General features: G+C 35.1%; 1 protein-coding gene and 1 long non-coding RNA gene across 5 annotated transcripts in view; one reads left to right on the plus strand and one right to left on the minus strand.

Moving 5' to 3' along the window:
* Window positions 1-692: 692 nt before the first annotated feature.
* Window positions 693-26,619, minus strand: part of LOC127873315 (fasciculation and elongation protein zeta-2-like) — a 37,976-nt gene continuing 12,049 nt past the window's right edge. For all 4 annotated transcript variants that reach the window (XM_052417121.1, XM_052417119.1, XM_052417122.1 and 1 more), the window contains 7 exons: window positions 23,457-23,565; window positions 21,918-22,073; window positions 19,217-19,331; window positions 14,200-14,486; window positions 13,009-13,084; window positions 12,016-12,081; window positions 693-7,349 (listed from right to left, as the gene is read on the minus strand). In XM_052417121.1, coding sequence (XP_052273081.1) covers window positions 7,333-7,349; window positions 12,016-12,081; window positions 13,009-13,084; window positions 14,200-14,486; window positions 19,217-19,331; window positions 21,918-22,073; window positions 23,457-23,565 — 826 coding nt within the window. In that variant the 3' untranslated portion in view covers window positions 693-7,332. The remainder of the gene's footprint in view (window positions 7,350-12,015; window positions 12,082-13,008; window positions 13,085-14,199; window positions 14,487-19,216; window positions 19,332-21,917; window positions 22,074-23,456; window positions 23,566-26,619) is intronic.
* Window positions 16,959-26,619, plus strand: part of LOC127873318 (uncharacterized) — a 36,100-nt gene continuing 26,439 nt past the window's right edge. Inside the window, exon 1 of the long non-coding RNA XR_008046107.1 lies at window positions 16,959-17,012. This is a non-coding gene — a long non-coding RNA (uncharacterized LOC127873318). The remainder of the gene's footprint in view (window positions 17,013-26,619) is intronic.

Raw genomic sequence — 26,619 nt, forward strand, 5'->3', positions numbered from 1 at the left:
CAGCAACTAATGACCGGAATTCAATGAAACTTTATGGGAAGCTTCACTACCAAGAGATGTGCATATTATCAGCGGATTCTGGTCGGATGATTTTTCACAGAGTTATGGCCCTTTGAAATTTTCTAAATTTTCTAATAAAAAATTCTTGTCCCCCCAACTACTGTGCCTCAAGACATTTCCATTTATCTGAATATATAGTGCAATATTGTGACCAAAAAAACTTTGGGGAGCATCACCCGTCTCCACCGGTTTCTTGTTAAATATGGCATAGGAATGGATTACACATCAGAATGTAGTACACAAATTAACCAAGTATTACCGTGAACAGGTATGACAGATTCCAACCTTGTGCATGTCTCGATGACCTAAACGTTTGGGGCAAGTTTCATGGAAATCCTTCAAAGGTTATAGGACAAATGGAGAAAACACAAAAATGGTTTGGGTGATGGGCCAGATATTTGAACAAAAGGTGTTCCTATACATAATCTTCCTCCTGCTTTGTTTGCAAGTGTTTATAAACTCGTGAATAAATACGAGGATACAGAATTAAAGAATGTAATGGTTGCTAATGAAGTCAAGGAGAACCTCTTCATAAAATTTGAAAGGCATCCAGTACACCCAACATTTACTTTGTTGCAGGAGGGATAATACAAAAAGTGAATATTCAGTTTATTAAAATTATGAACACCACATTTTAGGTCTTTTTTATTCAAAAACAAGCAGACACAAGTGTAAGTACAAAAATCATTGGTTAAATACACGAGCATGAAATATTCTACCATACAAAAGGCTCTATAGTGGCACAAAATTAGGACAGAATCAAATGTAAAGAAACTGCGATTCTTCACAATTGCGGTGCTTGTTCAGTGGAAAAGCATTCATTCCAGTTCATAAAAAAGACAATCATATTGCATTCTTGAACAATGTGTTTGAAACCTACTGAACCAAAAAACATTTGAAGTTTGTAGTTATGATTATTTCATTGGATTGGGTTAAGTTAGATGACTGGTGAGGAAATATGTATTTTCAAGGTAATGGCATGACATGGTCAACCATGCTAGGTAATTCAATTTACAATTACCACATATTCATATAAGTATATATATTTTATGCAACCATGACATTTCGTATGCTCTGTTCAGTGTGTGAATCATAAAATTGCACAAACATATAAAGCACATTAAAATACGACACATTCTCTTCAGCATAAAAATGTATACTATATGATACAGAAACTTTGTATATCTTCTCAAGCGCTGTTTATCATAGCAAAACTCATTTAAAACATCTACCTTACACATTTATCAGTAAATGAATATTGGCACAATTCATGACGACGAATATGGGATTAGATACTCGTGTTGAAAACATAATTGCATTGAAAGCATTGAAGATCAAATGATTTACATGAAAATGTATAAAAATTAATGAAAAATGTCACTTCAAATACATCTCATATTACCATAAATAATGAAAGATAAAGAAGTTAAATAGAAGAAAAACTTCATGAAAATATGAGATACATATTGACTATAGTGACTATATGTACATATAACTTCTATTTTTGTTAGAGCTTAACACCTATTGTGTTGTTAAAATAGTTATTAACTAACAATTACTTGATATAAAACAGTGCTCAGTGGTTAGGCCAATGGATTAAGAATCAACATTTATAATGTCAGTAGACCTAGATTCTCATAATTTGTTGAAGACGACATGTTTCGATATGAATTTCACATGTAGGCATAAATTCAAACATGAAAGTGACATCAGGGGTCTAGCTAGACTCAAAATTTATGGAGAAGTCACTTCTCCCTAAATCCGAAATAGGGAGAATTGGTAACATATTTGGGAGAAATGGTACATTTGCGTCATAGATCTTAGTTTTACGTATATTTTGCAGCAACTTAACGGATAAGTGGTTTCTGTTCAGCTTTCAATCAACTCTTCACTTGTTTTAATTACAATAAGACATATTAAGTGTATAAAACCAACATTTTCCTTATTTCTCGTTGATTGTTGATTATGATTGTACATTAAATTACTTTTTTTACTGAACAGGTGTATCAAATACACTTCAACTGTAACAAGCCAGTAATGTTCAGAATTTTTTTACTTCCTTGTTAATTTTAAGCAATTCAACATAAAATCAAATTGTTATTTTGTTACAAATATTTGTTTTAAATTAAAATTCATTTAAAAACTCATTTTACAGCAGAGATTCCAAATCTGACCTGTAAATGAGCCCCATATTTATTGCCAATGCTAGGTTACATATTCCCATTTGATCATTCCTTAGTATTGTTGTAATGGGCCATTTAACATTGCTGAATCATAGTTATTGGTAGCCAGCAGAAGTCAATAATTAAATCAAGGCATCATCTATTTACAATTTCAAGAAGTGTAATAGCTCCAGACTGTTCTTTTGAATGTTCAACTTTGCATGACCTGTACATGGGGCATTAATGACTGAGAATCCTCCTGTGTCCAATTCTCCACATCAAATTGATTTTAATTGGTCACTGTCTGGCACAAGGTAAATCATTAAAAGGAGGAGAAGTCACTTCGCCTTCATGAAATTAATTTGTGAAGTGAAGATTAATTAGGCGAAGAAATCGCCCATTTCGCCCACTCTCGAGACCCCTGGACATTGAATCTTTCTATATACCGATACCATTAATCATAAGAAAAACTGATACTGCCTAAACTAATTGTTTTGATTTTATGATCTTACAAGCATTTATTTTTTACAAAAAAGACGTGCATAATATATATATATATATAATTACTACGCAAGATTCCTCTTTGTTATTAAATACTATGAAATAACTTTCCGTCAAGCAAGACCAACTTTCATAAAGCAAATTAACTTTATGTATTCACAATAACATTATTACAAAAAATGTTTTTAAAAATGTGTATGCAATAGGGGCTTTCATATGTTTGTACAGAAAATTAATAGAGTCTTACATTTCTTTTAACGTGTACATAATACTATTAGAACATACAATTTTCAATCTAAGCAGACTATATATTCCATACTTTCGCACACAGTGGTAGTATACAATTCACAGCAAAACTGAATATACAACCTTCCATTGTAAGCAATATACAACCAAGATCAATTGTGATTGCATAACATAATAAGGAAATATAAATTATAGGTTCAATACATGGATTATTTTTTATGCCCCCGGATCGAAATATCGGGGGTATATTGTTTTTGGTCTGTCTGTCATTGTATGTGTGTGTCACAAAACTTTAACCTTGGTAAAACTTTTATATTTTTTGCAATATTGAAGATAGCAACTTCATATTTGGCATGCATGTGTATCTCATGGAGCTGCACATTTTGAGTGGTGAAAAGTCCAAGGTCAAGGTCATCCTTCAAGGTCAAATATTGTATTTTTCGTTCCTAAAACTTTAACCTTCGTTAATGTTTGGTCATAACTTTTTGAATATTGAAGATAGCAACTTGATATTTGGCATGCATGTGTATCTCATGGAGCTGCACATTTTGAGTGGCTTAAGGTCAAGGTCAAATTTATGGCTTCAAAGCAAACACATCTCTTGTTCCACCTATTCATCAAGTATTGTTATGACCATTACATGTTAAAACAACATACAAACAACATATTGGCAAAACATTTCCAGTATTTATTAAATGGTGTGTATAACATTAACAGTGTAAAAATAAATATGCACCGCTTTTGATTCAAATATTTTGTTCAGATCCAAATCAGATGCTTAAAAAAGCAACTATATACATGTAGTATATAAGGTATCAAATAATAAATTTGATAAACACTACCAGAGTAACTTTCTGAAAGATCAAATTTGTCAAAAGTGCCTCACAGGAATCTTGGCTGATGAAAATCTACAGGAAAAAAACTTAATTTTCAAGCTGAAATTCACTTCATACTTCTGTCATACTTGCAACAATAAGTACACAGTCATATACATGTACATTAAAGGCAATAACTAGGTCACATTCATTGCTGCTTCAACCAACAGTACTCGGACATTTCTCACTATAATATAGTACATTTGAAATAAAGAAGACACAAGTCTTAATCTCTGTATATCAAAAGAAGCAAAATAAATTAATCAGATTTCAAGTGCATGCAATGTAGATGACATGCAACTACTAGGGAGAGGGATACTATATTCTGGTTTGCACCTAACATGTCAGTCTGATGGTAAGTCCAAAGAACATTTTTTTGCAAGATATTTTGATAACTCTTGACTTAGACCTACCATCTTGAAAATTGGCATGGGAAGAAAGACCCTTTTTGATTTTTAGGTCAACAGGCAAAAGGTTAAGGTCACAGGGGCTTGTAACATTATATATATGAATAATACCCATAATTAGTTTGAGTAGGTAACATTATACACATGAACAATAATTAGTTTAGTACCTTTAATACCCACACTAACATTCCATTAAGTTTACTTACAATTATGATGAAACACTATCTGAAAATTGGACACAGTAATCCTTAATTATTAATAACATGGCACTACCATCACTAAACATTAAAGCATTCAAGCAATAACAGTAAATTGTCTTACACTGTGTTCAAGCCATTTTGATTTACATAATATTTTTATTGCTAGTGAATTTTTTACTGTGGGGGAAAATCAATGTCAAGTGTCATGCAAGTTGGTGGGTGGGGGATGCATGTTTCACAAACCTTGCTAGTAAAATTTTTAACCCTTTGCATGCTGGAAATTTTTTCGTCTGCTAAAATGTCGTCTGCTGAATTTATAAAATTTAGCATTTTGTTCGATTTTTTTTCCAAAGAATACTATCAGAATATTAAACAGTTTGGATCCTGATGAGACGCCACGTTCTCATCTGGATCCAAACTGTTTGCAAAGGCCTTCAAAATTCGGTTCCAGCACTGGCAGAGTTAACCAGTGAAAACTTTTGTTTTTCTTACAGAAATTCCTTTAAGCAAACAGCGCAGACCCTGATGAGACGCCGCATCATGCAGCGTCTCATCTTGGTCTACGCTGTTTGCCCAGGCATTTTTTCTAGACGCTAGGCATAAATGGGTTAACCAGTGAAAACTTGTGTTACATCACGCAAATTTTGCTGACCATAGAACAGGGATACAGAGATAGTAATCACGTGATAGTCAAGATGGCCACGTCCATGCTGAGACAGTTAGTTTTCGCCATTTTATTACTATTGTTTAATTTTTAAATGACGCTCAATTTCCAGCCATACAAGTATAAAGGTGATAAGCGTTTATTTCATAATAAAATTCGGTATATCTCGATTTTACTTCCGGGCTGGAAAGTGAGTGGAATTTAAAAATAAATACAAGTAATAAAAGGTATAAAACGGCAAAAAAATACCTGCCTCGGCATGGACGTCGCCATCTGACTATCATGTGAATACCCTCCCCTGGGGATAGTTAACCCTTTGCATGCTGGGAAATTTGTCGTCTGCTTAAATGTCGTCTGCTGAATTTCTAAAATTAGCATTTTCTTTGATTTTATTCAAAGAATACTATCAGAATAGCAAACAGTTTGGATCCTGATGAGACGCCACGTTCTGTGGCGTCTCATCTGGTTCCAAACTGTTTGCAAAGGCCTTTAAAATTCGGTTCCCGCACTGAAAGGGTCAACTGTAAAACAAGTGAACATTCAGAATGACAGATTGGAGGAAAGTTCAATTTACTTACCAATCCATCTAGATGATTTCAATAATCATACAGATAAAAGACAAACTATTACATGTTTAACATTCAAATTGATTTTAAAACTTAGAAATCACAGAAGCATTACCAAAGGAGGTACCATGGCCACTACATAACAATCTGCGCTAGTAAAATTGAAAAGGTTATAACAACAAAACAATGTAAAAACATTCATCACATGTTGTACATATGTAAAGCTATTATAAAATCAATTTACATGTATGTACACTTTAAACTTGAAAACAGAGTTTAATTCATTAAAATAAGAACAATTGTATATTGCACAAAATAAACCAATAACTTTCATCGCAAAAACATTTGAATAAAAAATCCATTTTGGATAGAATTTCTTGTCGAACATGGTGAAATAAAAATCTTAATAATATGACTTGATTTATAAGAAACTGAACATTTCTTGAATTACCTTGAAATATACATAGAGGATCAGCTCTTAAATAATTACAAAACATAAGATATATCAAACAGACACCTGACACTAGAGAAACTGTACTTTATTATCCACTTTTTCAACCGGACAAGAGACATCAAATTACACTTGTCCTAACAAAAAAGTGACTTGTCCTGATCTTATCATGTAACTAAATATACAATGCAATTTTCCTTTTATTTATCAACATATACATAAAAGCAAAATAGCAGTATACACTAGAAGAGTGTATTTTTATGGTGTCCCTTAATCTTTTAATGCAGTAAATATAAATCCAAAAAACAAAATAACTGATATTGTCCATTCTCAGTTCACTCAATTAAAATCCCAATAATGTTACAATTCGTACAGCAGCAGTAACAGTTAAACTGCAAATTATCGTGCATACATTTTTTATTCATTTATGAACAAACAAAATTGACTAGCACTTTAGAATGTGTTTCAACTGTTCAGAATGCATTTAAAATATCTGACTTAAATAAACTGCAAGTAAGAATGACATTGTTGAATAAAATATTACAGAACTAACTGCAACAGTTTTGTGAATTAAACTATACCATTATAATCTCTTGTTAAAAGCTAAGTAAAGTGTGTACCTGAATACTTGGTGTTTTATCATTATAATTTAAACATCAAATTTTGTTCATAAATGTCCGGTCGGACTAGCAGACCATTTTTTGTCTTGAACAGACCTAATGTTACTGTCGAGCCCTGACTTTATTTCGACCAATGTAGCCGTTATAATGATTTTCAAGAACAGCTTTGTTTGCAAATCAAACTTACACAAATCTGGCTTGTAACATCATAGTCTATGCAGCATTAAACAGAACCCTCTTTTTCTCTTCTAAACACTAGATTAAAACATCCTTGGGTTTATAAGGAAAATGTCAGTCTAATCAAATTAGGTAATGCATGTTACACAACAACTTTCAATGCTACAGTTTCACAACTCAATTTAAATCGAAACAAAATGACGTCATTATTATATGTAGGTTTATCCATACACAAAAAAATCCACTACATGCTGTATGAAGATCAGAATAAATAAATACTTCAGCTAGCCCAACTGTAGATTATCAGCTTGAGATATACTGTCCACACTATCATAGCTATGTTGGGCGTCAGAGTTTATTGCACGTTTCCATAGATTTCGGCTGGGCCTCTGTGTTGCCTCAATTAGGTCGGACACAACACTGCAAAATAAGGATATCAACAATAAAATACAAGAAAGCGGATGTAACACATTAATCAGGGCTCTCATTAACTTCTTAAACTTAATTTGTACTATTAAGTTTAGATATTATTTTACAGCTGTCATGTTTTCTGATGTATGATTTTTTTTCCCAACATATCAATATTGTAAATTTTGAACAACATGTACATGTCATACTTGGGAGTCCTGTGATACAACAAGAGCTCTTAAAATCCAAGGTTACTGAAGACAGCTTAAGTGTGCTAGCATTATGTTGATTCTGACAATGCTTTTTACCCGAATTTTTATAAAATCATTAATGGCTGAGAGATATCATTAAACAAATGTGACTTCTTGAGTGTCCACAATGTTTCACCAAAGCCATATGAGTAAAATTGCCCTGCAAACTGGTGGCCATGTTTCTCATCTGACTTTGATCTCGGTCCAGATATTAGTTTACAATTAGAAAAACAAGAGGGCCATCAGGCCCTAAGGCGCTCACCTGAAAGCCAAAGGAACTAGACTATTCTGAAAAAAATGCAAGCTGATTCATGAAGATTATTTTGGACCAAAAAAGTGACTTTTAACATGTTTTTTTTTTATATTTGACCTTGTGACCTAGTTTTTGAGCTCATATGACCCAGCTTCAATCTCTGGCAAAATTTCATTGGGACAAATGTTCTGACCAAGTTTCATGAAGATTGGCAAATAAATGTGGCTAATATAGTGTCAACAAGTTTTCACTAAAGCCATATCAGGACAACTGCCCCCCCCCCCCGGCGGCCATGTTTTTCAACAAACCATAAACATTTTCAAACTCACTCAAGCTATTGTTAGAACAAATGTTCAGATCAAGTTTCATAAAGATTGGATAATAAATGTGACTTCTAGAGTGTTAACAAGGTTTTGTAGTAAATAGCCATTTAAGGAAAAATGCCAAGCCCCCTTGCGGCCATGTTTTTTAACTGATCTCAACATATTTTTGAACTTAGCCCAGATATTATTAGTTCAAATATTCTGACCAAGTTTCATGAGCATTGGACCACAAATGTGACTTCTAAAGTGTTAACAAGGTTTTACCTTTCAGTAAAGCCATATAAGGAAAACTGCCCCGCACCATGGCGGGCATGTTTTTCATTCAACTGGAACCATTTTCGAACTCTTCCAAGATATTATTGGGACACATGTTTTGACCAAGTTTCATGAAGATTGGACTAAAAATGTGACTTCTAGAGTGTTAACAAGGTTTTACTATAGCCATCAGGGATCATATTTTTTTCGGTTTTGTCGGTTCTAGACCGATTGGGGTCATGAAAGACCGATTGAAAATTCCAAACAGTCGGTCCCAATCTGTTTGCTAAAATTCCCATGTCATGAAATCGATTACACAGTGTACATGCCAACACACCCTAATGACATTCTTATCTCGATTATGTGTAATAAACAATTCGCTGCAGTCTCTAAACCGGTCATGACCGGTTTATTGCACGTCATACCAAGATTAAAAAACTTGTGAACAGCAGATTAAAGACGCATCCGAAAAGACGCGTCTAAAAGCACGCGCTGTAACTAAATAAAGTGTGCCGATACATTTGCCACCAGCGTAATAATCCGGTAATATAAATATGAACAAGGGACAAAATTGTCACAAAACTAGGTTTTCATTGTGAAAAAAAAATATGATAAAGGGAGAAAACTCAAACTGAACTTTTGAAATGAACAAACAAAATTAACCCCCTTTGTAAGTTTGTTTTAAAAAAAAATCTATTTTTAGTCGTGGCGACCTTGACATTGGAGATATTGACGTGATTCTTTCGTGCGACACACCGTCCCATGATGGTGAAAAAATGTGCCAATGATTTTAAAATCTCACAATGAATGACATAGTTATGGCCAGGACAAGCTCATTTATGGCCATTTTTGACCTTTGAACTCAAAGTGTGACCTTGACCTTGGAGATATTGACGTAATTATTTCGCGCGACACACTGTCCAATGATGGTGAACAAATGTGCCAAATGATTTTAAAATCTGACAATGAACGACATAGTTATGGCCCGGACAAGCTTGTTCCGCCCGCCCGCCAGCCCGCCAGCCAGCCCGCCCGCATTCGCCAATCTAATAACCAGTTTTTTCCTTCGGAAAACCTGGTTAATGAAAGTCGCGGATCTGATCGACAGAACAGCCGAAAGTTATTTTTATGGGCGGAACTTCACATAAAATAGTACACAAGAAAAATAACAAAATTGTATAAATCTTTAGTAAAACCGTTATAGAATCGAAATAATTTGTGTACTTTATAGTTTGTTGTTGAATAATTCACGACCGGAAAATTAGATGCGTGGTTTCAAATGCTTCGCTCTCGTGATTTAATCCCTATGCATCTAAACTATCGGCCGTGGGTTATTTGACAACAAACTGTAACGTACACAAATTATTTCTTAATTATTTGGTTTGTTATTGTCAGTAGCCAAACTACGCACGGACATTTGTTTGGTTCAGTGCATGTTTGTAAGCTATTATCGAGTCGACAACGATTTAAATTATTGGTATAGACTTACACGGATTAATAATATTGACGACGAGGAAAAAAGTCTGATAAAACAGCACATGAAACAACAATGAAATAGCAAATGATAAAACCAGTTGAGAAAACTCGTATGTTCCGTTAAAAAAAATGCATAAGGGAAGTTTACTTGTACATTTATTACACCACCTTCATGAATGGCAAAATCAATGGTATATATGTTAACGTAATTTGTCATGATTTCGGACATAAATTTTCGGATGCTTTTTCCCCATTTATATCCAGACCGATTGATGTTGCTGGAAAATATGATCCCTGATAGCCATATAAGGAAAACTGCCAAGCCTCCTGGTGGCCATGTTTTTCAACCAACCAGAACCATTTTCGAACTCGTCCAAGATATTATTGGCACACATGTTCTGACAAAAATTCATGAAGATTGGACTAAAAATGTGACTTCTAGAGTGTTAACAAGGTTTTACTATAGCCATATAAGGAAAACTGCCACGCCCCCTGGCGGCCATGTTTTTCAACCAACCAGAACAATTTTCGAACTCGTCCAAGATATTATTGGGACACATGTTCTGACAAAGTTTCATGAAGATCGAACAATAAATGTGACTTCTAGAGTGTTAACAAGGTTTTACTATAGCAAACTGCCACGCCCCCTGGCGGCCATGTTTTTCAATCAACCGGAACCATTTTCGAACTCGTCCAAGATATTATTGGGACACATGTTCTGAGTAAGTTTCATGAAGATTGGACAATAAATGTGGCCTCTAGAGTGTTAACAAGGTAAATGTTGACGACGCACAACGCACGATGGACAAAAGGCGATCACAATAGCTTACCATGATACTTTTTACTTTAACAAAACTGACAAAACAATGGCTAAAACGGTACGCCAGAGTTTATTTAAGACGCGTATGAATACAGTTTATGTAAATTAATGTGTAAACATTTGAACCGGGAAAACACAGGTTTCCGACACGCCTACCTTAATGCCATCATTAATCCAATGTTTATAACAATTAAGTTGACAACTTTAAATTTTAATCCTATGTTTATAACAAAAACGTTGAAACGATATGCACTTCCACTTCTATCTTCCATGTCTTTATCGAAACTAAGTTTAAACCACACTATTTTATTGTATTCCTATTGAAATATACATTTATGCATGATAAACACACACTCCAAAATACGTTTTGAATTCGTTCTATGTTTTTAACAAATAGTTTACTGTTAAAAAACACCACGTCCGTCATGTCAATAAATTCCAGAGTTTAGATAGGCCTAAAACCATTGTGTTTCGTCACAAAAATGACGTCACACGATTCATTCGTAATATATTTCGTAATATAAATATTTCTATTTTCGGTGCGCGTAATATGACGTCATTAAATGGGTCGAAGTAGTCCGGCTAGTATGGTTATACGGAATTGGAAACAGCGAGTAGCATAATACAGGATTTTTTATTTCAACGATTGATACAACCTGTATTTTGTAAAAAGCATTAAACAGGTATATAATAAATACTCATACCAAGTTTCAATGAAATCCGCCAAAGCACTTCCAAGATATGGCTCCGGACACAAAAAAAGCATTTTTTCAAGATACAATAGGCCATAACTCCGTTATTAACAGATGGCGTACCATGCCATTTGGCGTGCATCATCCTCTTATCCATATATATACTCATACTAAGTTACAATGAAATCCATAAAAGCACTTCCAAGATATGGCTCCGGACACAAAAGTGCCAGACGGAAGGACAATAGGACGGACGGACAACGCCAAAACAATATCCCTCCGCCAATGGCGGGGGATAAAAAGGTGAATGTTGACGACACAGAACAGACGATACAGGACGAATGACAGACAACAGGTCACAAAACCACACCCTGGGCATGTTGTTGCCAATGGTAATAGTTAATCCCAAGCTTTCCGTAATTGCAAAACTGTTATCAAATTCCTTGTCACATTAGCAGTGTCATTTCTAAAAATTAAGTTAAAATTACAAAAATGGTTATAATTTCTAACCAATTTTAAAATCCAGAGATATAATAATACAATTATGTTTTTTTAAATTGCCATTGTTATATACCATTAATTCTTTCAACAATCCTTATAGCACATACCTTTCAGAATATAGTCTGTCAATAGAGAGGGAACAGTAGGGCTGTCCTCATTGATTGCTTGCAAAACTGGAAAATAAAAAGCAATTTGACGTGTTTGATGTAATGGCGTTTTACAATCCATTTTCTGAATTTCTTTTGACTTATCACTGGTGTGACCAATCTTTGTTTAAGAATTACATTTAAAACCTGAACATGCATACATTCAAGAACACACACATATTTTCACAAATATGGTAGTATTTTATCTGGGCCATTTCCTTTAAGCTACATGCAGCTTTTGTTTTCTTCAAATCATGCTTTAAAAAAAATGTGTGGCAGTTTTATACATAATTCATTGCATTTGGTGATTTTTTTTCCCCAAAATCAACTAAGGCATATTTCATAAAATGGTACAGATCAATTATAACCAGTAGATTTCATATTATGAAATAGATAGAGGACAGAGATAATGATATCATGTCCCTTATATAAATGAGAGATCTCGGGTTCCAACCTCACACAGGGAGGTTTTCTTATAGTTGCAAATCAATAACCAAACTATAATATACTATAGTGAGGAAAAACAGCTACTAAGCTTTTAAAGTCAACTGTTCTAGTGTAGTCTGTGTACCCTTTATCTGAAATTATGATCACATTTCATCAGATGAAATACACCAACATCCACTTCCTTTGCAGGCACATTACACAGTTTAATCAATTTATTGGTTGAGTGAATAATTACGGCATATCTATTTGCATCTGTGTAGTTACTTGTAATATGTAGCTGAAACCTGGCGCATCTTTACAAGGATGATACTTTATGAAAGTTCTGTAATTAACAGAAGTGCATGTCAGAATTTATTGATATTCAAATCTTTAGAGATTTCCATAGACACCAAGTACAGGTTGTTCCCTGGATACAGACTCAAGAGTGTCTCAATTCTATACATGCACCTGTAAAGCTTTTGGAAAACTTTAATTAAAAGGGTAAAACTGAAGTTGAAAAGTTTGTACTTTTAATGTAGATCTGCAGCTGCTCTGATATCGGGGGTCCCTGTTTTGGGTGGTAGGGGATCACTGTGCTCAGGAACTGAAGCAGAAAACAAAATGGGGCTTAATGCATTAGTGTTAACTATCGTCCAAGATAAGCCTGTGCAGTCCCAATTTTACATTTACAGGAAGTCTCTTATTATTGAAAATCAAGTTCTGGCAGAAAGTGTCATCCCTGATTACCGGTAGCCTGTGCATACTGCACAGGTTAATCTTGAAGGACACTTTACGCACATGCATGATGCCATGTTTTTCAAGAGCTCATATCCATGGTCATATGAACTTAACTACAACTTAATTGACTGTTCAACAAGATCTGAATGATGTTTGCAAGAATACAGGGCTTCATACATCTTCATCAAATCGGAAAAGGATTAACAGGGATACACCTTCAGCATTTATTGATTTATTGGCATTTTCTTGTCAAGGAAACCTTTTCTAAACATTTATCCACTGTAGTCAGAGAGTGTCATCTGCGATAAGCTTGTGCCAACAGTGAAAAATTCCAAGGGGCATCCTACATCATCTTTTGCAACACAATCAAAATTAAAACAAGGTGAATGATGCAAAACTGATATCTTCGATTTAAGTCTTCAAATGGGATTTGAAAGTAAGATTGCCAATATAAATGAGGGTAAATTTAGATAAACTGAATGATTATTAAGGTCATTTTTCAACAGAATTTCAGCCATATCATAATGGTTAGTTACTTATGCAAATTCACTGACAAATTATTAGAATCAGAGGTTAGGGAAGAATGGTCGTATACATGATTTCTTCCAATCCTGGCAAAAATTATGAAGATGGGCCGGAAAACGACCCTGCGACTCGCGCTTTGTTGTCCAGTGCTCTACCAATTGAGCTAGCAAGCCAATTAAATTATCCTATTAAATGTACTGCTGGTTTTAATCCTTTACCACTCCGAAGTGAAGTGAAAATTGCTGTATGCAATAAGCATAAAACCAGAACAGCATGCACGTAACTCAAAGTTCGGGTTTTATGCTGTTTGCTGCTCATCACTACCGGTATATAAGTTTTCAAAACATGAATCCAGTAAGAAAGGTCTACAATTTAATTTCATTATCTAATAGACTACAAAGGGGTAAAAGTGCATATCTGAGTGGTAATGGAGTAAAAGGTACACCAGTAACTCACCACACTAGGTCCATCCAACACAGGGCTGTTGTTGTTGTTGCCACTGGCTACAGGAGAGTTATTCACGCCTGTTTTACTCTTGCGCTTCTTTTTATCCACGTTTGCTTCGCGACGTTTCTTTTGGATATTCAGCAGTAGAGAAATGAACTGATTCTTGAGTTCTTTGTCATATTCCAGCTCATCTCGAAGCGCTAGTTCTTGCACTAAGGTTTCTGATAACTCTTTAATAGTGAGTTCATAGTCACTTAGTATTTCATTGATTGCTGTATTAGACATCTCCTTCATGTCTGAAATATAGAACATTTTGACATTATATTAACAGGAATATGAAATCTTACCCAAATACCATACATAAACTTATCAAGAACTAAACACTATTGAAAACAAGAGGGCCTGAAAGCCCAAAGTCGCTCACCTGACATAAAAAGAAATGACCTGTTCTTTGCAGCCCAAGATATCAATGAAACACAATAATGTTCTAACCAAGTTTCATGAAGAATGAACAACAAATGGCCCCCTGGCGGCCATGTTTTTTTTAACAGACCTGAACCATTTTTGAACTCTTCCAAGATATGTCCAAAGTTCATGAAGATAATGTGTCTTCTAGACTGTTCACATGTTTTTACTTTATACATATAAAGAAAACTGCCCCACCACCTGGTGCCCATGTTTTTCCACTTATCACGACCATTTTCAACTCGTCCGACACCTCCACATAGCTTATGTTTTGACAAAATTTCATGATGATTAGGCAAAAAATGTGACTTCTAGAGTGTTCACAAGCTTTTTTACTATATAAATATAAGGAAAAAGACCCCCCCCCCCTGGCGGCCATGTTTTTTTACCGATCCAAACCATTTTCGAACTCAACTGTCATACCCAGGTGTGGTATTGCGGTCTCGTTTGCTTACGCAAATGAACCGGTCACGGGGATGGTTACGGGTTATGTTACTTTGTGAGCACTTTTGTAATGCGGAAATTTTTATTCGACAAACGCTTATTTCTGGTCAGAATGACACCGCTGATTGGTTGTAATTCAATTAACTAAAGGTATTGCCGTTTACTTAAATACAATTTTATAAACATATTATTCAACAGTAGGCTGTTTTACACTAAACAATTTAATAATATAAAAATGTATCGATTTTATATTTTATTTCATTAATATTGTGTTTCATTTATTACCGTTTTATTTTCAATTTTCTGACATCGTTTTAATACATAAAGCCTGAAAATGATTAAATCTTGATAAATGAACTCTGCAAATAAGAAAGGTAAATCTTGACTTTGAAGGTTATTCTGATTCTGATTTCTATCTCCAGAAACTTATAATTGAAATTATTTCTTTATTGTTTTCATAGAGTATCCATTTGATACGTGTTAACATATCTTAAATATGATTATATAAAGTGAATTATTATGGAATCTTGTTTTGATATGAAGTTCCCATTTAAATTACATATTTTTTGTTAATTGTTAAAAACATGCATTTAATACTCCTTTTGTGAAATAAAATATATCGAACACTTCAACTAGCTTGTATTACTGACCACTGATATTAACATCTGGCATAGAGCACAGTGAGAGGGTAATTAAGTACCTAGGAATCATGATTCTGTCAGTCTGTGGTCATTATCAATTTGTTCAGGGCAACTCATGCTGGCTTTCTAACTGTATCAGACACTACCTGGCTAAGAAAGCTGAGTGGTAAAAAGTTACACACTGCAATGATCAATTTCTGCAGGGAATTTCTCAAAGATGGCTTATCAGTAATAGTTCCCATTATAGATAAATTTGCTACAAACTGATAACAAATGTGACAAAACAATAAGTACAGATTTACACAAGAAATTACAACTTAGCCAAAAAGTCATTATACTAGAACAAGAGGGCCTGAAAGGCCCAAAGTTGCTCACCTGAGATAAAAAGATATTATTGGTACAAATATTCTGACCAAGTTTCACGAAGATCGGAAAATAAATGTGGCCTCTAGAGTGTTAACAAGGTTTTACTATAGCCATATAAGGAAAAATGCCCCGCCCCTGGCAGCCATGTTTTTCAACCAACCGGCATCATTTTTGAACTCATCCAAGATATTATCGGGATGAATCTTCTGACCAAGTTTCATGAAGATCGGACATTACTAAAGCCATATAAGGAAAAATGACCCGCTCCTTGGCAGCCATGTTTTTCAAGCAAACGTTACCATTTTCGAACTCATCTGAGATATCATTAAGATTAATCTTCTGACCAAATTTCATAATGATTGGATAATAAATGTGGCCTCTAGAGAGTGAACAAGGCAAATGTTGACGACGCACAACGGACGACGGACAAAAGGCGATAACATGATAGTGTTTAATTAACCGTAGGCTTTGAACATTTTTATGCCCCCCTTTGAAGAAGAGGGGGTATATTGTTTTGCTCATGTCCGTCGGTCTGTCAGTCGGTCGGTCCGTCCACCAGATGGTTTCCGGATGATAACTCAAGAACACTTACGCCTAGGATCATGAAACTTCATAGGTACATTGATCATGACTCGCAGATGACCCCTATTGATTTTCAGGTCACTAGGTAAAAGGTCAAGGTCACGGTGACTCGAACCAGTAAAATGGTTTCCGGATGATTACTCAAGAACGCTTACTTCTAGAATCATGAAACTTCATAGGTATATTGATCATGACTGGCAGATGACCCCTTTTGATTTTCAGGTCACTAGGTCAAAGGTCAAGGTCAAGGTGACTCGAACCAGTAAAATTGTTTCCGGATGATAACTCAAGAACGCTTACGCCTAGGATCATGAAACTTCATAGGTACATTGATCATGACTCGCAGATTACCCCTTTTGATTTTCAGGTTACTAGGTCAAAGGTCAAGGTCACAGTGACTCGAAATAGTAAAACGATTTCCGGATGATAACTCAAGAATGCCTATGTCTAGGGTCATGAAAATTCATAGGTTCATTGATCATGACTGGCAGATGACACCTAATAATTTTCAGGTCACTAGGTCAAAGGTCAAGGTCACAGTGACTTGAAACAGTAAAATGGTTTCCTGATGATAGCTCAAGAATAATTAGGTCTAGGATAATCTTACTACATAGGTACATTGATAATGACTGGCAGATAACCTTATTGATTTTCAGGTCACTAGGTCAAAGGTCAAGGTCACAGTGACAGAAAACGGATTCACACAATGGCTGCCACTACAACTGACAGCCCATATGGGGGGGGGGGGCATGCATGTTTTACAAACAGCCCTTGTTTATTCTAAACACAACTTACATTAGTCTGAAATAAAAATACTTGTTTCATATGCACTTTGATCTTTTTATTTTGCCTGCTCTGTAAAATGTATGTGCCCTTGCTTTTGACATAATAAAGCAGAGTGTAATACTTTTAAACTCAACTAGTGTTTTGTACGAAACTGCTGTGTCAGCTTTCTTAAAGAGCATGAAAATCAGGGTTGTATGGATCACTGGGATGAAAAGTGTCTCCCACATCTACACTTAATGGTGATGACTTGTTTGAAGAATAGTTTTAATAGCTAGAAAAATATGGAATGAGTTGGCGACACAAACTTATCCAGACTAACAGACCAACAGATAAAGTGACTCCAACAAATCCACTTTCAAATTTTACCCACTGACAGGATGACTTCAATATACTCCCCCCTCTTTGTGGGGGTATAACTAAACCTTTTACCACACAGATGACCAATTTGACGTGTTTGAACTCCATAAGAAAATGTACTTAAATTTAAGACCTTTCTTACTAGATTTAAGTTTCAAAGGCTTCATTTCCAACCCTAAGTTACTGATGAGAAGCAAACAGCATAAGACGTGAACAGACTGCAAGTCACTCGCAGGCTGTTCTGGTTTTAGGCTGGTTGCATAAAGCCATTGTTTCTTTGATTCTGAGTTGGAAAAGGGTTACTGTGAAACCATTTATTTTCGACAGCACAAAATTTCGTCATTTTTATAAAAATGACGATTTCGTCAGCACTTAAATTCGCCGATTTCTGATTATGATTTTTAAAAATATGCATCAGTCAATATCCGATTTGTGTGTAATACATATTCGCGATCAATCGCAGTTGCGAAAATCGTGGTACGAATGCGGGAACACACTTGAGAATCATTGCAGGAGGTGGGGCTTGTTTGTCACATGCCAATTAACTAGTCTTTTGTTATCAAGGGACAGTAATGGACTCTCTTAATGTATGCCATTCACACGTTCATTGTTATGAGTAGCGGACAAGTGGGATCGAATAACCGTTAACGAGTGTTTGTAACAACGAAGCCAATTGCCAATTAGTCTTATTCTATTATTATAATTGCCAAAAGTAAACTACCGGTATATAAATCAATAATGTCAATAATTTAAAAATAAATAAATTGATACATATAAAATAGTAATAAGTGTGGTTAAACGCAAACAATCAAACAACAAACAGCAATTAAAATATTCTTTATCAATTTGTGATAAATACGCATGTTGATCACACATCGTCATCTTTTCATTTGGTTTATTGTCTTTCATCGGCATTCGCTGCGTGATGGCTAATATGCAACACCCCTGAAAATCACAATGCACCTAATGGGTAATAAAGTTATAAACAATTAGCGCTAATTCATTACCATTCTACATAAACGAAGTCGACGCATTCGATACAGCTGTACTGCACACGCGTTTTAAAGAAATGTAACGTGTCAGTTAAGTACCTTGTGTAATCTACATCCCTTTGTGTCAAAACCAGATTAATCTTGATGACGTAACAGCAGTGAATGTGTGCATGGATTATGTTGGAATTTAATGCATCATGTCTACGGCTAAGTTTTAAAATATTGTTCAACTTAGTGTTTGTTTTTGTTCAAACATAGAGCATGATTGTTCGTTAGGATCTTAAATTCGCCGATCGGTCGACTAACGAAATTTATGAAAATTAATGCCTGACGATTAATAATGGTTTCACAGTAACTACAAACATCTGTTAGTCCCACCCCAGGGTGTCCTACCTTCCACTGAATACTTGGGCAGCTGAACGAGTGTCTCTTTTAGTTTGGTGTACGGGGAACCAGGCATCGTGGGATACTCCGGTTCCTCCGATTCACTGCGTTCATTTCCACTGTCCTGGAAATGATAAATGTGATTAGTCCAATAATTCTTTTAGAAAGATTTGGACACTATCTGGTCTCCTTGTTAATCAGAATACATTTTTCTTTGAATGCTAAAAAAATGCCCACTAACTTTAGCACATATGCTGATGGCATCTTCTCTAATGAAAAGGTAATAACTTATTTATCTATTGTTAACTGGTTGGCTTGTCTTTTTTATTTTGCATATGTTTAATAAGTAAACAAGGGCTGTTTGTAAAACATGCATGCCCCCCATATGAGCTCTCCTTTGTAGTGACAGCCATTGTGTGAATATGTTTTTTGTCACAATGACCTTGACCTTTGACCTAGTGACCTGAAAATCAATAGGGGTCATCTGCCAGTCATGATCAATGTACCCATGAAGTTTCATGATCCTAGCCATAAGCGTTCTTAAGTTATCCAATGAAACCATTTTACTATTTCCGTACACCGTGACCTTGACCTTTGACCTAGTGACCTGAAAATCAATAGGGGTCATCTGCGAGTCATGATCAATCTACCTATCAAGTTTCATGATCCTAGGAATAAGCGTTCTTCAGTTATCATCCGGAAACCATTTTACTATTTCGGGTCACCATGACCTTGACCTTTGACCTAGTGACCTGAAAATCAATAGGGGTCATCTGCGAGTCATGATCAATGTACCTATGAAGTTTCATGATCGTAGCCATTAGCGTTCTTGAGTTATCATCCGGAAGCCATTTTACTATTTCAGGTCACCGTGACCTTGACCTTTGATATAGTGACCTGAAAATCAATAGGGGTCAACTGCAAGTCATGATCAATTTACCTATCAAGTTTCATGATCCTAGGCATAAGCCTTCTTGAGTTAACATCCAGAAACCATTTTACTATTTCAAGTCATTGTGACCTTGACCTTTGACCTAGTGACCTGAAAATCAATAGGGGTCATCTGCAAGTCATGATCAATCTACCTATCAAGTTTCATGATCCTAGGCCTAAGCGTTCTTGAGTTATCATCCGGAAACCATTTTACTATTTCGGGTCACCGTGACCTTGACCTTTGACCTAGTGACCTCAATATCAATAGGGGTCATCTGCAAATCATAATCAATGTTCCAATTAAGTTTCATAATCCTTGGCCCAAGTGTTCTTGAGTTATCATCCGGAAACCACCTGGTGGACGGACCGACATACCGACCAACATGTGCAAAGCAATATACCCCCTCTTCTTCGAAGAGGGGGCATAATAAAAATCACTCAATAAATCATTTCCTACAATATTGTGTTAATGAAATATGGCAAACAATATAATATTTTTCACTTTGGCCAGTTTTATTTCAACAATAAAATTCTATATTCTACTGTAGAGCATATGATATAAATAACATATTTTATTAAACAATCAATGTCTTTTTGTTCATATGCTTTGTCCAAACAAATATCTTATTATGCTAAAACCCATCACAATACATTGATTATCAGGATATTGGCAAAACAACATCATGAGAGTGGTCAGTCGATGAAACAGTAGCCAGGGTTCGACACTAAGGCACATCCGACAGACATTGTCTAGTAAGATCGGTGGTCGGGCTAGTAAAACTGTGGGCTAGCTTGTCTGACTGGTTGTACATAAAAAATCTATACTGATTCATATAACTATAACTAACCGAAAACCTTTTTCTCTTTATGTGTAAAATAACTCTCGTAACCGTTATTTACATCAGAACAAAACTAGCGTATATAAATAAACGGGGAACATTCACATGATTCATCGCTATTTTAGACGCGAAGGAGAGCTTCCCGCAGAAATTGCTTGTTTCCATTGGTCAAGTTGTCATGAATATTAATGATTTTCTGCAGTGTCTAAGAACCTTACATCATGTTTTTACGACTTCTATCAAAAATCGGTATCATCAATGTAAACATTTTGGTGTAGCAGACGAGAGAATGTAATTTAGAGAATGGCTTTGTTCAAGATTGGATTTTCGTCCGACAAATAATTAATAAAGAAGAATCCGACGGTAAAACTGACACAGATTATGATGGAAAAGGGGCCTTGGAGCTGTGGTTGCATGGAGCACAGCAGACAAGGAGGCCAGAATTTGATGACGTTGAATAAATTTCACCTGCTGTACAGACATCATTTGTTTTAACTGGTGATAAACAGTGAAATTATAACAAACAATTTATGTTGTTAAATAGTTTTATTTTATTTTTTACTCTGTGCATCAAAATAACTTTCTTTTGTTACTAATTTTTTACTGATAAAACCTGATTAAACAGTGACACGGCACAATTGTGTTTATTTGCTATGTCATTTATGGTCTAGTAGACATCAGATTCGGGCTAGTGCATATTAAGAGGAGCTGGTCCGATGGTCTGGCTGTAAAAAAAGTTAATGTCGAACCCTGGTAGCCAATAAATGCTCAATACGATGTCAGCTCAGCACAGTAATCAGTAATACTGAGAAGCCCAGATCTGTGTTGTACCTGCTTTATTATCTCATGCTCACTGATTCTCAATCCTTATTCAAGTAATTGAGCGAAAAATTTATTTTAATAACAGTGACCTTGACCCAACATGTTACAAATCGTACCTCCATCATGATCTCTAGCTCGCTGATGACTTCATCGGCAGTGACGATGTGCTCACTGTCGTCATGGTGATGACTTCGGATGATCATCGAGTGGTAGTCCATGGCGACGGTCAGCTCCTCATCCTCCGACAGGTCCAGGTTCTGAGGCTCAGGGCTCTGTACAGAGATTGGCTGGTTAACTTTGGATATATGTAATTTGCTTATGAGCCTTGTTATGTGAAAACTGGGCTGAATGCATGTGTGCAAAAAACTGATTAGTAGTCTGCATAGGCTAATCAGGGACGATACTTAACGTGTTTATTGATTTTGATTTTTAGGGAAATCTCTTCTAAACGAAAATCCAGTGAAGACAAAAAGTGCTCACCCTGATTAGCCTGTGTATGTGTATGTGATGACAATTTCATCCATATGCCCAGTTTTCCCAGAACGGGACTCATATAGTAGAACAGTCATATCATAGCGGTCAAGTAATCTACCGTATTTTCCCTTGTATAGCGCGCGTTTTTTACCTCCAAATTTCAAATAAAAAAGTTTGTGCGCGTTATACATTGATACAACGCTATCCTGGCTGCTAAATTGCAAAAATTCATTTTTTTTTATTCCAGATGTTTTCCAGTTTGGTCCAGGTTGTTTTGCGCCTTCATTGTTCATCACATTCACGCCTGTGTAGTGCGACAAACGATAACCCAACTTGTCCAACATAATAGATTCACAGTTTTACGTCAATACTGACATATCTCAACAACTGTAGCCCTGTCTCCCATGCGCCACGAAGTTTTTATTCAGCATTCAAATTAAAAGCCCATGCTTTCCCCGAGGAAGAATGACACGATGTACATGAATTCCTATTTTCTCACATTTGACACGAAATGCACGTGGACTGTTAACCTCTTGCTAGAAAATTACAAAATTGTCAGAAAAGTATAGTACTATGCAACCCATGCTTCTAATCATAATGACGCTTCTTATTTTGAATGCTTAATTAAGCTTTCCAATGCCTGGGATTATTGGATTGCGAAATAGTAAAATGGTGGCCATTTTCGGTCCATTTTGGTGGTTTTATTGCCTTTAAATTTTTTTTTTCCATTTTTGCATTAATAAAACAGCCTGCGCGCTAAACATGGTTGCTCAATATACAAAGGAAAATACGGTACATGAACTTTTCCTGGGCAAGCTCAGCCCAGGATCAAAGCAATTAATCAGTTTACAACTGCTAAACTTGAATCATGGTGACAATAGATAAATAAGTACCATCTTAACCAATCTTCTGCAATATATGTTAGGACCAACATAACTTTCAATAAGACTTTTGAATTTTGCAATCTGCACTATCGGGGGGGGGGGCATATGCTTCAATAAACAGGATTGAACCTGCTTGATCCACGTCAAGCAAAAAATAACTGCCATTACATTTGTTTGTTTGTCTTAAAATTACCTCAAATGCATAAAGTAACTAATCTGTATTCAAAGCTTTTCTCTACATCCCAAATCAGCTAAATGATGCTATAGGTTACTATACACTATGATGCTATAGGTTACCCGTCTTTCTCCAAGATTAAGAGCCTTTTCCTGCAGCTTCCTTGCATAAGACTGGGACCAGTCGATGGGCAGGATGTTTCCGTACTGGCCTGTGATTGTCCACCATGTGCTGAAAATAAAAACAATAATATTGGCCTCATATTATATAAAAAAAATATAATGTTTCCTCCATTTCAGTTGTCAGCTGACAGCATCACACTCAAGATTTGAGCGAGGTGAATTGAATAATACTGAACCAAAATAGATACTCGATCAGCATTAATTATTATTCATCTCACTATAAATCATCTTTTTAAACAGAAGAAGAAAAATCTGTTATTGCCTTTTTAGCTTTTAACACAATTTGATTATTAAATCAAATAAGACATTTAGCCTGAAACTATCATACATGTATCTATAGCAGTGTTTTGAGCAGATATATACCAATTACACACTGAACTCTCCAAATGCTGTCTGCTGCATGGTGATTTTCTTAATATATTCTGGTACATGTAAAGCTCCACTTCTTAATATAATTGATCTGGGACAAGAATGGCAATACATATAATTGATTTTGCTATCCCTAGTTAAGGTGGTGCTACAGGCATTTCCAAGACTTGTTCACCTTATATACTGACAATACCAGTAAGAAACAAGTTAACCCTTTGCATGCTGGGAAATTTGTCGTCTGCTAAAATGTCGTCCGCTGAATTTCTAACATTAGCATTTTCTTCGATTTTTTTTCAAGAATACTATCAGAATAGCAAACAGTTTGGATCCTGATGAGACGCCACGTTCTCATCTGGATCCAAACTGTTGGCAAAGGCCTTCAAAATTCGGTTCCAGCACTGAAAGAGTTAATATCACGAAAATGTTATTTGGAGCACTGTGCAATAGTGTACCTTGAGCTGATTAAAGATATTAGATACCAGTCATAATGTTCATGAACTAAAACCCAATCAAACACTATCTTGATTTGCAAAATGGCATTTAAAGGGGCCTTTTCACAGATTTTAGCATGTATTGAAGTTTGTCATTGAATGCTTTATATTGATAAATTTAAACATTGGATATAAAAATCTCCAGTAAAAAATCAAGAATAAAATTTAAAAGAAAAAAAGTAACCCTCAACAGGGCTCGAACCAATGACCCCTGGGTTCCTGGAGTAAAAAGTTGTCCATTAGACCACTCGGCCATCCGGGCTCATACCCTGAATGATTTTATTGATATTTTATATATTAAGCAATCCTCATAGTTTCACAAAATAAAACGACAACAGAACTCTTCAAATTATTCTATTGTTTCGCATTGCAACGCTTAATTATGTTCAGGTTTTTAAATCGTCAAAAGATGCATATAATGGCTATATTAGAGCATGGTAAATATTCAGTATAACTGTTTCCTCACAAATATCATAGCTAAAACAGGTATTCACGTATCTGAAACAACTTTTAATTTTGTCAATTTACCAAAACGTGAAAAGGCCCCTTTCAATTGTTCTGATCAATCAAATTACAAATACACAAACCCAGATCATTGGAAACCAGGTTTAGGTAAATTTACTTTCAAAATGAGAAATACAGGTGTTCACAAAATAATATGCAAGAGGTATTCTCACTAGTGCATTCAGTTAAAATGTTTCAATTATACAGCCAATCCAATAAAATCAATTAAGCAGTCTCTTTCAAATCCTCTGAATCAGAGGTAATACAAAATGCAAGGCAGACCATAGCATTAGTCACTTTATGATAATTCCCTGACTCACTCATTGTACTGAGTACTATGACATGATTCACTACTTTACAACCTGTGTATACATGCTCTCATAGAATTCCCAATAAAGTAAAACACTGAAAATGTCACAGAAACTATTTATAAACATTCAAGTACCGTAACTATGATAAGATTTTTGAAGTTTATGGACACCCTGTTTTTTTTGCCCAATTAATTTTTCTAAGTACATGTAATCCAATTTTTTGGTCATTCTGATTTTCACCAAAGATAAATGAGTGTAAATTTTGGGACATTTACAATTAATCTGAATTCAACCTATTTGAACTTAATTTGGTGACATATAGCAGCACGTTCATGTGTTCAACATACTGATTTAGGTCAAAACACTTAGCAGAGGAATATTGGAAGTCACTTGGCATTATGTTGGTACATTGGCATGAATACCTGTAATAGACGAAGACTTCAACAAATAGTTTATGAAGAGATCCTTGAAAGAAATCGGGAAACAGGAAGTTCCTTTTTATGCATTTGGAGTTTTTTGTTTGTATCATTTAAGGAACTACTGTTTGATGTAAATAAGAAACAAATATTGTTAAAGTGTACTCTTGATTGTTTATGAAAATTCATGACTTGTTCATAAGTGTCATTTCACAATTCAATTATCTACAGTATGATGCTCCTGCTTAAGAAGTGTGAAAGTAGGCCCCAATGTTATTGCACCGTATTTAATGCCTTAAAGACAACAAAACCTTAATTACTACTAATGTAGTAACTTGCCCAGTTACAGAAATAAAATGATTTGGAATATTGAATCTATTGACAACGTGTCTCTAAATTTTAAGAACTTGTAATTTAATGGTAGTCTGTGAAGAAACCTAATGTGTTATTGGATCACTTTTAAATTGAGATGTGATGATTGCCACTATTGTCTTAAGATTTTGACTAAAGTTATACATGACAATTTATTTTCCTGCAACTTTTTATTATGATTATAAGGTGTGTGAAATAAAAGTTTAAACTGTAACAATAAAATACTCTTAATACCAAGATGTTACTCTAGCATGCAGCTTAGCACACTGGAAGCATGTTGTGACTTCAAAACTTTTGGGTGATTGTGGTAAGTGTTGAAGCACACTTCCTACATACCAATAACATTTGGGATAATCCTCATAATTGGTTCTTGCAAAGCTGCCCCCCCCCCCCCCCCCTTATGAACATGTCTACATAATAAGATCCTTTAAACTATAAAAAAAAAAGATTAAATGACAAAATCAATAAATTATTAAAACAATACCGAAAGTTAAATACCAAAAATTTGCCCTTATTAAGCCAAGGAATGACACGGACCTTACTTAAAAATGCACATAAGCCATACAAAGAAGAGCAGCATCATTATTAAAACAATACCAAAAGTTAAATACCAAAAATTTGCCCTTATTAAGCCAAGGAA

This window comes from Dreissena polymorpha, chromosome 3 (assembly GCF_020536995.1).
Source record: "Dreissena polymorpha isolate Duluth1 chromosome 3, UMN_Dpol_1.0, whole genome shotgun sequence".
Taxonomy (NCBI): domain Eukaryota; kingdom Metazoa; phylum Mollusca; class Bivalvia; order Myida; family Dreissenidae; genus Dreissena; species Dreissena polymorpha.